We start from the raw sequence: 18,479 nt of genomic DNA, 5'->3' as shown, positions 1-18,479 counted from the left end.
TTTAAGAGATGCAGAGAGTGTCTGAGCAGGCATCTTACTTGTATTTAGGTAGGCAGTAATTGCAGAGGAGGGGACTAAAAACGTTGATGTTCACTGTCTGCAACATCCCATTGCATGATTTTTTTCAACAATCATCATGTTGTTCTTTAGAAAGCCTGACCATTTTATTTACTTCTTGGAGTCTGTCTTCTCTGATAAAATAGCTAAAGGTAGATATTTTTTTCCAAAAATCCATTCGGATTTGGGGTTCTGGCATAGGGACAAAAGGCTTTAACGTCGTTACACAAACTGTAACATTTGTTCACTTCTCTAATGCTAACATGTTGCCAAGGTATTAACAGCAGCATATCTTGGTCTTTATAATGCAATTGAGACCCTTGGTTTAGTAGCAAAATATGGGACAAATTCCACATGCAGACCTATAACCTAGGTCAGGCAGCAATGGTAATTGCATGCTTTTACTCGACAGAGGAATTTGAAACTGTCTCTGAATTGGTGTGTGTGTAACTCCCAACAGATGCTCTAGTTAAAAATGTTTATGAATAAATAGCGTTTCAGTTAAAGTATACGCATAAGCCATTTTTATTAAATAATGCCGAACACTTAATGAATTGGTGGTAGGCTGCAGTTTGGAAGTTCTTAATGCACCTTCTGTTCTTGGCTCAGGCCTAGGATTCAATAAATGCTTTTTTTTATGTCTAACCCAGTATTCTGAGCTGGGATGATTTTACAGCCGGGGATATTTGCTCTTCTGAGGTTACAGACCACCCATGGCTTGTTTTTTCTTCTCATTTAAAAACTGAAAGTGCAACTAATTAAATATTTCTGCTGTGTTACCTACATGACAGCATTGTTCACTAGGTAAATGCGTGGGTTTTATCCTAGCCACAGTCCTTTTTGCAACACTGAAAATAGGCTGCAGAAGGGAACTAGAGCCCAGTTTGCCTGTAAAGTTATCTCAGTGAAAGAACGAGCAGAGAGTCAGAACTACACAGATTAATTAGATGAGCGAGATGCTACTACTTATTAGAAAGGGCAAGTCTGTTATTTTTAATGTTTTCAGCCTTCTGAAATGAGAAATGGTCAGCATCAGAGCAACTGTTCAAGCGCCAACAGCTCACTACAAAAGCTATGTGGGAGGTAGCTGTGCTCATAAAGTTTATCATCTCATCCATTACATCCGTGCCAGACTCTTCCCCGTGTGTATTCCTTACGTCAGCCTTTTAATTAGGATTGTACACCAGCTAAGATAAGGGTTGGGAGAAGCAAGCAATTCAGTCGTGGCACTGAGAGAGATGGTAAAAATGTAACGTATTTAACAGTGTATGTCCCACTTGTATTTTTCAGGCATAGCCAGGCAAGATTAATGACAGGCAAGCTTTTGTGTCTATTCTGACTACACCAGAATGGGGAGAGAGTTTGGGGGAGATTTTTTTAAACTCTGCCAGGGAATAATTTGTTCAAATGAATAGACCTATTCAGCTGCTGGAGTGCTTTGCTAATTGTGTTCAAAAGAATAAAAGCAAACCACAAGCTGCTTTCAGCAGCCAGAAAAAAACGGGTTCACATGCCAGCTTATTAACAAGATGAATTCTATTAGTAAAACATATTTAGGATTTTTGAGACCAGCTCATCACCCCATGGAAATAATGAAATGTTTTCCAATTTCCATAAGAGCAATGTTGATCTCTGGGCTGCTAATTTTTGTGAACATAGCAGATACATTTTTGGACGAAGTTAATGCTTTCTCAGTGATACGAAAGGCAAGTGTCTACCATGTTGGGGTCTTGGGCAAAACTGCAGCATAATAGCATGTTATTTGCAGTTAACAGATGTCATAAAAGACAGGAAAAGAAAGAAATTATTCTTCTCTTCCAGTGGCTTTTTGTTTAGTTTTTCTAGCCTGTCTAAGCAGATTTTTGAAACAGTTTTAACCATGAACAAGATAATATAAAACTGTAGGTATATCTGAAAATAGTAACATCTGAACTCTTTGGGAATGTAAAAGTTTAGAATTGATCTTCGTATATGATGTTGTATATTTTCCATAGCCCCATGTTTTTACTTGGTTTCACAGACATTCACATTCCACTTTACTAAACAGACACACAGACATTTATGGGCAAGGCACCCTTCCTTTGAAGTACTTGCTAGAAATACACCTTATTTTCCAACATTAAAGTGTGAAAAATGACAGAATCACTGAATCAATGTCTTCCAGTAAAGTTTTTATAAACTGTTTTTGTCTGAGGCCTCTGCTTGCTATTTGCATTGCCAAAGATCCAAAAGCTAGTATGTCCCATTGAGGTCTTGTTTTTATTTAAATTCACAGGAATTTTGTTACTGATATTAAATGGTCCTCAGGTTTGGCTCTGTTTGAATGAAAGCAGAAGACTGTGCATTTCATTTTGTGCAAAATGACACTTTAAAAGTGAAAGACCTCTGCTAACTTTTAGCTGATATCTTCTTCTACCAGACCTGTTCCCTGAGTAGCTTGTGAAAATAACATTCAGTTGAAAGCTTCCTTTTTAAATGTAGAAAAAAATCCTGACATAAGTTGAGCATAAAGTGGAAGTTTGAGTATGCCTGTCCCGTGTCAGGATGCTGTTGGTAGCATCCTGACACAGTACAAAAGCTCTGGATGCACAGCTGGTTGCTGTTTTCTTATGGGAGCTACCTGCATTGCTAGCCTCAAGCCACAGTAAAATGTATGGGGTTAAGATTTCAGTGCTTGGTTTTCTTTAGTGACCCTAAGGAAAAGGCAATTCTCCAGTGCCAGAGTTGTGTGTTCCTGGTTTAAGGGCTATGGGGCAGAAGAGATGCTGCCTCCCCAGAGGCAGATCCCACACTGAGGTCATTCAGGAAAGATTTCTTGTCTTCATTCAAGCTCTTGATGTTGTGAAAGCTAGCCCAAATGACAGCAGGGGAGGTCTGACTTTGTGACATTCAGGTATCAGCCTTCCCAAAAGATTCACTTAGGTGGAAATCAGTAATACCACAAGCTTGTGAGCTCTTGCTACACTGGCAGACTCGTGGCTGAGAACTGGGAGCGTGCAGAACTGGAAGGCAGCACTGAGACCCACTCTGCAGAGCTGCACATCTTTTCACCAGAGAGGAGGACGTACCAGCCCCCGTGTGTGAGTGGAGTCACCCACAGGCAGGCAGTGGAGTTCAGATATGCTCTGCGTGCGTATAAAAGAAGTGCAGCATACAGCTCTGCCAGCTCTGATTTTTTTTTTTCTTTTTTTTTTTTCCAGTGGATATTTAGCAATTCCTCTAATGTGGAGGGGTTAGTATAGTCAGGTTGTGAGGATGGGCTGTGTGAATAAAGGCAGCGGTGTTCCTGTGTGTAGAAGGAGCTATAGGAATCCACTGGAGGATACTCCCAGCTTTCCTCCTCTCTAGAAGATTTTTTTTTTTTGTCAGGAAAAGAAGCCCAAGACAAAATCAAAAGGTTTAGTCCATTCCAAGAAGAACTAATATATCAAGGCAGAATGAAAAGACAAGGACTGTCTATGTCCTAGAGCAGATGAATAAGAGGGGCATGAGAAAGGGGCGCAGGACAATGGGAGGAGGGTAGGTGAGGAGCTCTGGGTAGCCTTCGCTCAGGCTTTGGGAACAAGGCGACATTCAGTAGGCAGGAGGACATTTACATTTGGTGGGACGTGTTTTCACAATGCATCAGTTAGCCCACCAGACTGCAGACCACAGGATACCTTCAGAAAGCCAAATCTAGCATTATCTCAGGGACTGGGCAGTTAATAGGGAAACAAGAAGCTAAAAGAGAATTCTAAGTCTTCTGGAAGGGCCATAAATCTTCAAATATTCAATCTTTAACTACCGTGCTGCTGGTGGTGGGTGGTGGGACATGTTCCAGGTGTGTAGCAGAAACATTACTGCCTGCTGACAGGTACATGTACGTGTCTTTGGGGACAGATGCTGTACCTCTCTGTCCTGTGATAGTGGGTTCCTTGCAGATAGGCCGGTGAAGGGATGGTTAATCAGCCAGCTGAACACTTTTCATCAGATATCCGCTATTTGAAATAAAATAACAAAGGCACGTCATCTATTTTTAAAATATTTGGAATGGAAAAGTGATTAATAGCTGCCTGAGGGTTTGCATTAGTTCCATGCCACTAAGGTTTACAAGTCAGTATGCCCATTTACCTCAGTATTAAACAAAAGGATCATTTGTCATGGCAACCTCAGCTTCAGGTGGGCTCCTCTGGCAAATGATTTACTTCTCACACAGGGGTACCCCAGGTACTCACAGGTCACGCAGCTCCTGGCTTTCAGCTCCTGGGAACTCATGCCCTGGGAAGCTCTGCTGGCCAGGCAGGGGAAAGGGAGGAGATCAGGCTGCCTCAAAGGAAGTCTTCAGTCATAAATTTCTCTCATGCTAGCACTGCAGTTGTAGCCCCAGAGCTTTTAGATGGAAGGGGCAGGGGATTTGAAAGGTCTGGCTGCCTGTGGGTTGGACTTTTTTTTTTTTTTTTTTTTTTTTTGTAAAAACTTGACCATGTCTGCATATAGCAGGGAGCTTGTTACCTGCCTGGGTGAGAGTAATGGGGTCATCTACACCCATCCTCCTCCACATTCCCTGCTGGCAGGGGTAAGAAGCTGTGCTGGTGCTTATGAATCCTGTTCCTGTGTACCTAGTTTTTGCCCGGTACTGAATAAGGAGCTTAGATGCCTAATCCCACCTCCAAGGGTACTTTTGAACTAAGCACTACTTTTGGCTGTGCCTAAATGGTCCATGTTTATCCAGCCCTTAAGACTGTTTTTAAAGCAAATGCTGTGCTGGATAGCCTTTGCTAACCTGCTGCAAAGCAGAAATGCCATTGTTCTTCCGTAGCTCTGTGAGCAAATGCTTGTGATAACCTTGTGATGCTTTTTATTGGTCAAAGGTTTCACCAGCCCACCCTTATAGGTACCTATTCACAAGCTAAAACATAGCACAGGTAAATACAGTTTGAACACGCGAGTTTTCACAGCAGTGATTTAGTGATTTTTGCCTTAGTTTTTGCATGAGAACCGATGCGATCTTGGGAGTTTGTTGCATAGAAAATAAAATATTTCCATGATTTTTTTTTGTGGTTTGGTGATAAAGTTAGAAATCCAGAACCCAAAACAATTGCACAAAGATAAACATTTAACAAAAAATGTCCTTCCTGTTTGTCCTAGCCCTGCATATATTTAAACCAGTTAGCTTATTTTAGCAAGTGGAACTGATTTTTTCGGATGAGTGACTCTGTCATCCTGAAAACTGAAATATGTTCCTACTTGAAAAACAAGCTTACTTGCTGACATTTAAAACTTTATATCTAATGAAAGTACCAGTGTGGTTTTTTGGTTACTAGATGTTCATCTGCAATTAAAATGTCCCAACTGTTGCATAAAATGCGAACTTAAAACGTAAGCATTCATTCCAACTATAGAACAGGTTATCATCAGACTGCCAATGGGGGCCTTAAAGTCTGTTTAAAACAAGCACATTTTAATTTCTGTGTGTTCAGCTGAAAAGAATAACTTAATATCTCTCCTGTTTTGCCTCTGTGACTAGAAGTACAACTTCTGAAAATAGTTTTGTAACTCATCACATGAATGACTAAGTAGTTTGTTAGAAGGCAGGAAATCCTAAAAATGTCCGATGTTTATTTTTAATTGACAGCGATACCTTTTATAGTAAAGGTCCCTTCAGTATGTAAGCAGAGGTAATACAATTCTTTGTGCTAGCGATCCTTCATGCTTGTTATTTACGCAGAGAGTTATGAATGTGGTGAGGTGCAGGAACACATTAATACATGCTCTTATTCTGCCTATTGCCTTGATTGGTGGCTTGGAGTCCTTCAAGCTAAATTAAATATGTGAATATTTTGTTTGTAAAGTACATGTAAGGGAAAATTTCCCCCCCATATTTATTCTCTAGGTAGTTCAATTCTGGTACAAAGCAGCACAGCTGCTTAGCTGTGGCAATTGCACTCCTTTGAGAGCAGCATTAAAACACAATACAGAAGCCAAAACATGGAGGATTGAAGTGGTTGGTTCCAGCTTGCTGAAGAAATCAGTAAGCATGTTTGATAGAGCGAGGAATAGAGCCCGTACAGGCTTGCAGGGGGGAAATCTTGCTCCAGAGATGTTCCCCTTGCCTGGACCAGGGCAGTTCTCCCTCACTTCCCTGTGCTTTGGCTGTGCTGTTGGAGGTCTGTAGGGAGTCAGATGTCAGACGGTGGTGTCTGGTCCAAAGTTGGTGCAAATCAGCAACTGTGAGAGCCCCTTTACATGAGCTAATTGTGGGTAAGTCTCTAATCTGCTGAGGTGGAGACTCCAGTATCTGTGTTAAATGGAAGGAGCGGGTTTTGGTTATGTTTGGAAAGCTGCCTGTTGGCAGCAGGCACTAAGGGGTTTAGAGCTGTTTCCTAGATAATCATACAAGAGGGCTGAAAGCAATAAATAAGCAAACAACAGGCAGCTCTCACAAGCAGCATGGTGGTGGGGCTCCTCCATGCACTTGCTCATCGGCTGTGCTGCGTTGTGTCCAGGCCACTGTTTTACAGTGCGGCTCCCCTGCAGTCTAGCACTGAATAGGTCTCTCCTTCAATTCATGGCTGAAATAAAAAAGCAGCTTGTGGCTGCCCTGGCTGGATGACAGTGAGTAAATCTACCAGTTTTTCAAGAATGGGGTATTAAAAAAAACAACAAGGAAGAGAGCATGAAGAATGGGGAGGAGGTACAAGACCAGCAGAGATGGTTTTGTGGTTTGTTTTCTTTCCCTAGCAAGAAAATAACCTTCACTGACAAAATCCCTGAACTCCATGAAATTAGCAGCTTTTTTAAGTAAATCCCAGACACTGGTTGTTAATTACATTTTTATTTATTTATTTATTTTTATTTCAGTAGATCTTTGAACAAAGGGCTAGCTTCTGGTCTGCATCTGGCTTTGAAGTGGGTGGGAGTTTGTCACTGTATTTGTTGCAGGCAGTATTTCAGTCCTACTGGAGTAGGCGTCCTCTTGTCTAGGTGGAACAAGGGTGACAATGGTTTACCACGCCAGGGGTGCACATCAGCTGGGGTACCAGTTGGGTCAGCTGCATGGTTGAAGAGTTCAGGCAGACAAATAAATGCATGACCTTATCCTGAAAGAGAAGGGCTTAGCTTTGGCAGGATGTCTTTGTGTCCAAATCATGCAGAGGGCACTGCCAGGAGAGGTCTCCTGACCGTGCACCTCCCCTTGCTGCCATCTTCTGGGAAGCTGCATGTGCTCCTGCAGAGCAAGGCATCATTGGTAAGCCCCATTGCAAAGGATCCCCTACAGCTGACAGCCTACAGCATCTCCTGCTTGCTTCTCTCCTTTACATCACTGCTGCAGACAGCTGCCAAGGACGAAAATCTGTGGCACAGCAAGCCAGCCCCAACTAGTAATCTGGGTGGGGAGGAACTGGGTCTTTGGAGAGATTTCCTGCCCTTTCTCCAGAGGCTAAGCAAAGATGCAGTTGATGCAGGAAAGAGCAGAAGTAGGGATCTCTCTGTATATCTTGTCCCATGGGTGCTTGGAGACTCTTTCATGGTGGAGGTGGGCAGCAGATGTGCCGTGACTGCTGCTGTTTCTCAGGCGTAATCACCTCCCTGTTTTTCTACCTATACACCTTCTCTCTTGACTTACACTTTGATCTCAAACTCCTGTAGTTTGGAGGGCCCATACCATGTCATGTGCAGGGCCTCAGATGGAGGCTCACGTCTCCATCACCACTGCATTCAGTATCACCATTCTGCCAATAACTACCAGCGAGGAGATAGAGAAGAGCACGCAGTCTTGTTGGAAAAAGCCTTCCTAAGGTTAAAAGGAAGAGATGTCCCTTTCAGCTGCAGTGCTAATAATTTGTCACTGCTGTGTTTTTAACCTTCAATTTTAAAACAGAGCGTAAGCCTCACTTCGCAGAATTCTGTAATAAAATCACATGCTCCCCTATATCACAAGCCTTGTATGGGTTTCCACATGTACACTGTCTCCCTCTGAAATATTAAATTGATGCTTCATTGATAAATGCAACAGCATTTGAATAAATCTCTCTAGAATATGCACAATGATTTACTATTATGTGATGTCTCCTTATATAGGGGAACGCTCAACCCCTTTTTCTAAGAAGTGATGTGGGATTCAGCCCCAGATAACAAATGAGGCTTGGGATGGTTATTTGTCATTTGGAAAACCAAGTCCTGAACTCTGGTCTAATGTGTTCTTGAGCAGGTGCCAGCTTATGTATTTATGTATTTTCACAGAGTTGGGATCAGTGAATACATTGAGAGGCTGTCCTTGGTTACATCTGCATTGCCCAGAGTTTGGCGTGACGCCATATATTCTTTTCAGTTGTGAATTAAATATTGAGGAAATGGCCTTCTCTGGAGGAGGCATGTTAGTTCTGTTATTTTTCTCTTTCCCTTCCTGTTTCTTTGAACCACTAAGGTCCAGTTCCATTAGGGAACTGGTCTGGCTGCCCATGAGAACAGGCTGTATTTTTAGGATGCAGCTATTTAAACATACAGCTTTAATTAACTGTTTTACAGCTTTCTCCTCCCTTCCAGTTGCTGGGCTGGTTTCACAGTGATACTGTCTCAGTGGGAACAGGTCGGGTCACGCATCTGTAGGTACCAAGACATGCTGTTTTTGACAGCTGGCTGCGAGTGAATCCTGTGCCTTTGCATTTGTTTTGTACTTAGGAGTCCTTGAAATCCCAATCCAGATGCATGGGAGTAGTGGTTATCCATAGACAAGATTTAGGGACTCTTTTAGTTTCTGCTTCACAGATGCAGAAATCACATCTGCCATGCAATTATGGTATGATGGTAACATGCAGTATTGCAGTATGCTATCTCGTGGCAGGATTACTGCAAAGCTGGAACTGGTCAGAACATTACTGGTTTCAAATGCATTTGCCATATTTGCAGGTAATGCTCAGACATAAGGATACTTTTCTGTCATCTTCAAATTCTCAGTCTACATCTCAGTTTCATCCAGAGTTTCTTGCTGAGTTTAATCAAACCAAAAATTTAACAGAAATGATTGCAACAATTGTATTTTAACTTTTTTATTAAAAACTAATAATTCTTAAAACCACATCAATTGTATCTTCCTATCACCTACTGTATGGAGATCATGAGCATCTTATTCTGGGTTTGTGCAGCTCAGAAGAAGAGTACAGCAGGAACTATACCTCAGGAACTGCTGAGGGCCCACTGGGTACCCCACAAACATAAAGGAGTGCTTGTAACAGTGACAACAGCAGCAGCAATGTATGAAAGGAAGCATATGACATCAGCAAATTGTATAAAAGATAGAAGTCCTTGTTCCAAAATAATTTGAAAAGTTTGTTGCTGGATAGTGAGTCATTCAACACAGGAAACCAAACGTATGTGCCCAGAAATGGATGTAAAAATGTTGACAGCGTGACCGTTTCTTGGAAAAGCTCATAAAGAAAGAACAGTAATTATAATTGCCTTGTTAAAGAAGGATTAAAAAGAGAGAACTGAGAGTTAAGTTACAATTGCTTGGAAGAAGACTATTGGGACATGTGAAAACAAAATGAGATGGTAGGAGAAAACCTACTGAAAATGTAATGTGTTGCTGTGCCACATAAATTCATGGTCAGGTGAAGCATATGAACCAACTTGGCATGAGATTGGTTTGAAATGCATCATGGCGTGTATATACATGTATACTGGAAATATAGTTTCTTTATTTGAAATCTGTTGCCATATTTTTACTGTCATACTGTAGTTTTGTAGCTTAATACAGCATTGCTAAACCTCATGAGCGCTCACTTGTAGTGTTCATAGTCCTGAGGTTAGATGATCTTCAGGCTATTATAGCACCAGACTTCCAAACCTGATTGATTAAAGTTGCATCTCCATGGACTAACCTGAAAGAGAGTGAAATATGAGTTAATAGTTGGACTCGATGATCTTGGACGTCTTTTCCAACCTAAATGACTATATGATTCTATATTTTATTCTATCAGTGGACTTTGTATGCATTAGCTCACCGGAGCTTTAGCACAAAGTCTTAAATCCACATCAAGTATGTAAATTGGTGCAGTTTTTGCAAAAAGTTTAGGTACACCTCATACAACTCCACCAGAGTCCTCACTGCTTCGGCCTGGGACTGTGGTTTGACAACTTGAAAGACCCTGTGGGTGTACTGGGAAGTAGATTTAGGCACCAATTTGGGGGAATGTTAGCTGTTTGCTTTTGCAGTAGAGAGAGAGTAATGATGATCCTCCTCACCTTGCACTGAAGTGGTATGAATTGCCGTAATTGCTGTGATTCAGAGCTGGGCAGCTCCAGATGGAAGAGAATAACCTTACTTAACAGTCAGTGGGCAGGATATGGAAAATTATGGGTCCTGCATAGCTGTAGCTTGGCTGTCTTCCACGTCGGTAGTATTTTGCATTGCTGTGCATGCTGTTAACACCTTGGTATATATGAAAAGTGTGGTCACACTATAGCTGCTTGGGGAACCATAACTTTGAAGTGTGTAAAATTTATTCATTTGATTTCCATGGAGAGTTCCTTTTTTTCTGATGGAAGATGGTTAATTAGACTAGAAATGTAGCAAAATAAGAGGCAGTTGTATACTTATCTCATTCAGTTATGTAGTTCTCATATTGTACCTTGAATGGGGTGTGTAAGTAATTGGGAATATATCTTGACAGGGGGGTTCCACATATTTGTACTGCAGCCTCCAAGGACGCTCCACAAACCTGGCAACCTCTTTACTGCCACTTTCATTGCTTAAGGAACCACAGTGGGGTGGCTGTGCTGCGCAAGAGAGGTTAGAGCCAGCAATATGGTAACAGATCTGATGTGCAAATTATAATTGTGGCATTTGGACCTCAGCTCTAATGAGGAAAAACAGCATAAGCCAAGATGGAAAATACCACTGTAAAAAAACAAACAAACAAACAAACAACAAAAAAACTTTTATTAGAGCTCAACTAAGAGAATTGTTAGTTACCTACAAGATTAAGTGGATCTTCACTATCTTTTATAATTGGTGTAGTTTTGTCCTGAGACCTGCCTAATGTTGAACCACACATTATCAGTTACCATGGAGGCCTTCAAGCAACCTGTAAAGACATCTTCACAATTATTCTGGTCCTTATTTGGCACATTCATGGAATGTACGTTACTTCTTGCCCTTTATAACCCCTTTGCTCATGGTCATATATTTCATGCAGGGAAATATTGGGGTTGGGGTGGTGGTTTTTTGTTTGGTTGTTTTTTTTGTTTGGTTGTTTGTGTTTTGTAAGTATTTGTTCCTGACTCTTTGTCAGGGAGTGGAGTGATAGGACAAGGAGTCATGGTTTTAAACTAAAAATAGAGTAGATTTGGATTAGAAACAAGGAAGAAATTCTTCACTCAGAAGGGTGGTGAGGCCCTGGCACAGGCTGCCCAGAGAAGCTGTGGATACTCCAGCCCTGGCAGTGCTCAATGCTAGGTTGGATGGGGCTTTGGGCAACCTGGTCTGGTGGGAGGTGTCCCTGCCCATGGCAAGGGGCTGGAACTGGGTGATCTTTGAGGTCCCTTTCAACCCAAACCACTCTATGATTCTGTTACTGTTCGATATTCTATAAACCAAATAAATACAGGCCAAAAAGTGTAACAATCATATTGAGGAAAATTCAGTGTCAGTCTATTTCATCATTTCTAGTAGCCAAGATTTAGACTAAATGTAGAATAGAAGCTATGTTAATAAATAAATAAATAGAGAGAGAGAGAGAGAGAGAGAGAGAGAGAGAAATAAAGAAAAGCCTTCTTACTAACACAAGGTCTGAAATATTCAGTTCTTGTCCAAAAAGGACAATCCTGGGACTACACAGCACTTGGGACACTGTTCTAGTAAGTCAGAAGTGGTATCAGATGACAACCTGGCACAGACTTTGCACTCTTTATTCAGAGTATCTGTTGTAGGCAATCTTAGTCAAAGACAATAAGGCTACAAACTGAACCTGAGTGAGGTCTGGACAAAGGACAATAGCACAAAGAAACAGCAAGCCTTTAAAAAGTATCTGGAGCTGTTATTTAGCTTTGTAAGATTCCTCCCATCTCAAATGTATCCCTTATAGGTTAGAGCCCATTCTCTTTGTAGAACCATGACAACTTCTAAATGATCACACAAGATGATGGGCAACAAAACTTGATGCCCTTTGTGGCATTCTGTATCTCCTTTCAAGAACTTGTTCTTGAAAATGTTACTGGAATAATGTGATAAGTAGCCAGTGTACAACGTGAAGCTTGGCTGGGGAGTGCTTTCCAGCTCTAATTAGTAACTTGCATTCTTTTAGGAAAATAAATGGCATAGATTACCAGCTTCACATTCCTTGACAAGGTAAGATAAAATGATGGGGTTTTGTGTAGGAGGAACTGAGAGGTGGCACAATCATCTTGTGATGATTTTCAAACATGATTTTTCCCCTGTAATGTCAGGGCTTGTAGCCAAGAGGCAAGGTAGGTGGCTTCAGTGATAACCTCCCAGACTGCCAAATGAGTTTTGCCAGGGCTCATCTGGCAAGCCCACGGCCTCTCCAAGAGGCTTTGTTTCCAGGCCAGTTGCATGGGTAAATTTCAGATCGAGCAAGTTAGCTGACAAAATGGATTTGAAGGTTTCTCTGTTATACTGAGAGGTCTTCGCCATGGATGAAGGAAGTGACAAATAGCTTTCCTTGTAACTGATGCCAGCCACAGTCTGTAAATCAGCCAGCAGGGAGATAAAGCAACTAAAGAGACTCATTTCTCTCCGAAGAGAATGAGTGTCACATCAAGAAAGGATATGTTTAATCATGCACAGGCTACTTGGACTCTAAGGCTGCCACATAAAGCAGTTGTTGAGCTTTGTGGTTTTTGTTTTTTAATCCTGAAGAATTAAACCCCTCACTGGCAATGCCTGTCCTTGTGTGCACTTTGTCCATCAGCTCCTGATATTGCACCAAAAGCCAGACTTACACCTTTTCTTTCGTCCTTTCTCTTTAGGTCAAAATAACTGCAGCTGCCTTTTGGTCCTTGGCTGTCAGGCTGAACTGAGCTGCTCTGTGCCTTCTGTCGTTTTTTTCCCCTGTACTTGTGGTGCATTTTCTTAGTGAAACATAGTTTGGACTTATCTAAAAGTCCAATTTTAAATGTCAGAGAAATGTAAACTTTTGTATTATCTGTAAATAATTCTGAAATTCTCCTTACTGTTGGCAACTGGTTTAAGAGTGAAGGAATGTCTTGCATGTAATTACATTACCAGGAGTTGGTTAGTTCAGCTCAGCCAATCAGCTATGTAATACTTTTTTATCTGTGGAGTGGCTATTTACTTAATTGTCTACGTGTTTTTATCTTTCAACTTTTTTTTTTTTTTTAATGTCCAACTAAAACTGTGAGAGTTTGAGCAGCACTTTATTTACCAACAATTTTAATTCTTTAGGAACACTGTAATGGAGGAGAAGCTAAATAATGTTACTGTCCAGGAGCATATTTACAAAAATGCGTTGTTCAATGGAAATGGCAATAAGAGACACCATAATATTGTGTAATCTGTGTTTATGCCTTTGCTAGTTTTAGTAAATCAGGAGCTTTTCCATTGTAGTGAAGCTGTGAGTGAATGGGAACATAATTCTTCCAGCTGAAAAGGTAATTCATTCATGTATTGACTGAGATGTGAGTTGCTGCTTACAGAACAAGCATACCTGTGCTGCTCAAGACATGTCTGCTAATAAGAATTCATCATAATTCTTCATAACCAAAGCACACCAGGCTCCTGTGTACAAACCTGAAATATTCCTGCAGCAGTCTGCTATTAACTGTTGTTACTCACAGTGATGCAGACCAAAAGCTGCATATTGCTTCTGTTGACTTGTGGTAGACAGAGCTGTTTTGCAGCACTGTCACTTTATATTAGGGTTAGAAAACAACATTTCATTCAGTTCGTGTCGCTTACTGAAAAAAAAAACACAAAAGATAGGAAACTTCTGCTGGCAGTTCCAGAACACATTACTGTAGAGGGTAAGCAGTTTCCTGCTTTGCTCATTTTCTAGCAGAGAGATGCTCCACTGAACAGGGGCCAGAAATGGAAGCAGTAATCATTAAATAAGCAAATCCAGTAGTTGTGCTCTCCAAAACAATAATGGCAGAACATGCTTCCCAATCCTGCGAGGTGCTAAGAGCTCTGCGCAGAGGGAGGGGGACATTCTCGGGGTTGTGGGATGAGGATGCTCAGCACCTTACAGAACCTCATATGGTCAGCTGCAGAATTTATGCAGCTGGCCATGGAAACTGGGATCAGCACATTTCTCCCCTATCTGCAGAACTGTTCAGACACAACACTGAAGTGTGATTTGAATGTTCAGAATAGCAGATAGTGGTTAGCTGTTCTCAAAAATACGTCAAAAGCTGCCATTGTTCCCCCACTTTTTCTTTGAGAGACATTCCTATACCTGCAGCTGACATCATAATTCTCGAAACTGCTAATTTTACTTAATTTGGAGATTCCCTCCAGTTAATTCAGTTGGGAAAATGTTTTTTCATGTGTCAATTACCATTGCTTTTTTTCTTCTTTTATTTTTTAGGTGAACATGTTTGTGGAAGGATTCCATGATGCTGTTCTTCTTTATGCTCTAGCTTTACAGGAAGTCTTGAAGTTTGGTTTCAGTAAGAAAGACGGGGAAAAAATTGTCCAGCAAACCCGCAACAGAACATATGAAGGTAATAGTTCACGCAGAATTCCAGCTTTCAGAGACAAGAAAAAAATTCAAGTCTTTATTGTGTGCAGAATAAGGACCAGTGCCTATTCCACTCTAATTTAAGAGGAAAATATCCATATGAAACTATAAATATCTTTAAGACTGGCTCACATACTTCGCCAGCCTGAATTTTTTCTGCATCAACGCTTGAAGTCTTACTCAGTTTAAAAAAACTCCTAACAATCAGTCCAAAGACCCTCACTGATGTTGTAAAGGGATACAAATAATTTTCTCAGGCTCCTTCTTTCTTTTTGAAAAAAAAAACAAAACAATACAGCTGCTCACTTTACCCATGTGTACCTGGTAGCTCTGAGATTGCCTCATTTTTTCCATTTGACTCTCTTTTTTTTCCCTTCCACCAAAGCCTGGGAATGGATCAAAGAAAGGTGGTGCCAGGGTGCTGGGATTTTTTTTTGTTGTTGTTTCATTTTCTTTCTTGACAGGGTTCTTTTGGGCATTGGAAGGATTTTCCCGCAGCCTCCTTTCAGGAGCTGTGCATGTTATCTCTGAGGCTGCAACACGGTGCCTTCCTATGCCTAACCCTGTCAATTGTGATTCCGTGGCACAGCTGGCAAGTGAATGTCACCCCACTGAAGCAAAGTGATGCAAGGGCTTTTGCCAGGAAAGAGTTGCAATAAAGAAACTGAGTGTTAAGTGTGACATCATTGAATTATATGTCATTTAATATTGTATTCCCATCCATCTCTTACAATATTCCAGTCTTTTGGTGCATGATTGGCAAGATTTCCTATGGAAATGTTTAAGAGAAGAAAATGTTCCCCACTGGATAGAGTGGAGGAAGGCAAGAAGGACATCAGCTCCAAAATTATTTTCTGTTCTCAAATTGTGGCTTGAACAGAAGGGAGAATAGCCTCCAGTGGTTTAAGGCAACACAGGAACTGCTTTAAATTATGCTGGTTGCAGTCATACCATAAGGAGTCCTGCATCAGTTGGAAATAGTGCTGAATGTGCCACTACCTCCCTTCACACCCACAGTTTCTCTAAACACACTATTTTAATAGGGGGAATCTGGCATCTAAGGATTTGGCTCACAGTTTGGCTATCTGGTGTATGAACAGATGCTCAAGCACAGCCTGTCAGTGTTTTCTTGCCTATTTCTCTGCTGCAGGAAGCCACCAGCTGATGCGCTCATGCAGTTCTTTTATAGTAGTACTATGTGCTTCATGCAGGTTCTGTGGTCGATTCTCACACCTGCCTTTTAAAACCAGACAGGAAGGAAAAACGTTCTCTTTCCCCACTTGTGAAAACCAGTTTGTTGTTGCTGAACCTGTCACAGCTGTTCTGAAGATACTCTTTCTAGCTGAGCTGTGAGGGTGCAGTTGAAAAGGTCAAAATGCCATGTAGGTTATACACCATCTCCTACCTGCAGCAGTACGTTGCTGGACATAATTTACAAGGATAAACCTGATTTTAAAAGAGATCTTCAACCTGATGGCTTGTAAGCCAGTTTTTCAGGGAAATTAAATCCCTTTATTCTGCCAGCAGGCTGCTCTCTGAAGTGAATGCAGCATCTGCATCATATTGTCTGTATATAAGTATCTAACAACAACAGAGGCCGAATAAAATCTTTCCGCACTCATCCAAACACAGTTCTTTACTAAGGTTGTTTCAGAATTTCCTAAAAACATCTATTGAGGAAGACCATTGCAGGAAATATCAAAAATTCAAACTCTGAAGCAGATGGAAAAGTAAAATATAAGTATTTCCCATTAAAAATCCCATAGGAATTCTGAGTTTCAGCAAGTTCTAGAACCTACTTTTACTAATCCAATTTTGGCTTCTTTGTCCAGGAAGGTGTCTGTTCGAATTAACATCTCCTGTCAGAAGCCAAGTTGAGTAAAAAAGGATGTTGCAGCTCTCTATAGTGGCCTCTTTTGGTGATCCAGTAGCCAAGTTACACCCATTCTGTTATCCTGCAGTAATCACATTTGCGATTGTTTGGTTACTGTATTGTTTGTTATACTGAAGAAATAGACACTTGACAGTAAATCTTTCATTGAACAGTGCATGTTTAGAAAAGCACAACAGGTTGAAACATTCCTTGCATCCCTAAATGGGAACTGAGAAAAGATAAATAGAGGTGTGTTAATCTGTTTTGTTTTTATTATTGTTAGGGTATTCAGGGGAATTTATACTCTGGCTGAATACCTGACCTCTCTCTTTTGATTAACAGTCACTGAGAACCTGATTCTCTACTGCTCTGTACCTGGTTTAGTAATGTAGTTGGTGTAGCATGGATGTAAAATGATGCCTGTTTGATTTGCTCTGGTGTAAATGTCTGTATTTGGTGTCAGGCAGGGATCACAGGATCACATTTTAGAATATCTTAGGTGATAAAACATATCCACAAAGTCTTGTGGTGTTTTCATTATAGTTAGGTTAGAGCTTCATCAGAGTAAATTGGTATTTTTCGATGGTTTTCAAGTGCCTGTTTAATTTACATAGAACCACAGAACAGCTAAGGCTGGAAGGGTCATCTAGTCCAACCTCCTGCTCAAGCAGGGCCACCTAGAGCAGGTTATTTAGGACCATGTCCAGGTGGCTTTTGAAGATCTCCAAGGAAGGAAACTGCACAACCTCTCTGTGCTACCTGTGCCAGTGCTCCATCACCCCACACAGCAAGAAGCTGGAGCTGTGCTCTTCATAGCAAGGGCATACACTGAAACAGAGGGTTAGACTGAATATAAGGAATTTTTTTTCTTCCATGAAAGGAATCTCACATTAAATGTACTTGTGTACAGCGTGTTCTGACCTCCTAGCTGACCCTGCTCTGAGCAGGAGGCTGGACTAGAGACCTCCTGAAGTCCATTCAGACCGGAGTTATCCTATCAGTCTGTGATTCCAAGTTTCCCTAAAGTTTCGTAGAATACAAATAGTTGAAGTCAGAGATGCTGTTTTAAGACATGCAAAATACGTAACAGATGTTTAATTTGTTCCTCATTATCAAAAACAAATACTGAAATCACCAGGAATCAGACATGATTTCGTGTATAGAATTTTGAACGTGATTTCATCCTTTGAAGGGCTGCTTGGGATGATGCCATGATCTGTCAGTTAGGGTAGTTTGAGGAGTTTGAATGTTGTCAAAGTCTGTGCAGCAAGATTGGCAGCTGGCCTAAGGGAATATCAAATCTTCCCCTCAAACTTGTAAAGGAAGGAAGTGAGCTGGCGGTCTAAAACTATAAAACACAAACGTATTGGGCTGTTAATCCTACATAAATGAATGTAGGATTTAATGCAGATGTAATGCACGTGGTGTCTCCTGTCTTCACCCCCCTCCAGCATCCCATCAGATGGAAAAAACTCTGGACTGGCTCTATGGATGCACCGACCCTGTCAGTCTGTGGAGCACAGGGCTATGCCCCTGCATTCCTTGCAGCACACGAGCTGGGTTGTCCTTATCAGGGCATCGTCAGATAGTTCAGGGCTAGTCTCTCTGTAAACAGCCCACATTAAATGTATTTGTGTTTTGGCATGGTGGCTTTCTGGATTAGGTTTTTCTCACATGCTCCCCAAACAGTCTCACACATTTGATATTTAAAAAAGGAGAAATGTTAAGAATTCAGGAATGCAGACACCGAGATGAAATTACAATTTCTTTTGGAATGCCAACAAAAATGCTGGGAGACTGATGAGATTTCCTGTCATATCAGTCTGTAAAAACCTGTCCACTGTTTTCTT

At 41.2% G+C, this 18,479-nt stretch overlaps 1 protein-coding gene across 2 annotated transcripts in view; it reads left to right on the top strand.

The window, feature by feature from the left end:
* The window catches only part of NPR3 (natriuretic peptide receptor 3), a 46,978-nt gene that overhangs the window by 14,222 nt on the left and 14,277 nt on the right, over positions 1-18,479 (top strand). For both annotated transcript variants that reach the window (XM_032205448.1, XM_032205447.1), the window contains exon 4: positions 14,604-14,739. In XM_032205448.1, the coding sequence (XP_032061339.1) occupies positions 14,604-14,739 (136 nt within the window). The remainder of the gene's footprint in view (positions 1-14,603; positions 14,740-18,479) is intronic.

The sequence above is a fragment of the Aythya fuligula genome, chromosome Z (genome assembly GCF_009819795.1).
Source record: "Aythya fuligula isolate bAytFul2 chromosome Z, bAytFul2.pri, whole genome shotgun sequence".
Classification (NCBI taxonomy): Eukaryota; Metazoa; Chordata; class Aves; order Anseriformes; family Anatidae; genus Aythya; species Aythya fuligula.
Note: the sequence above shows the minus strand (reverse complement) of the source record. Positions and strands in the feature narration are given on the sequence as shown.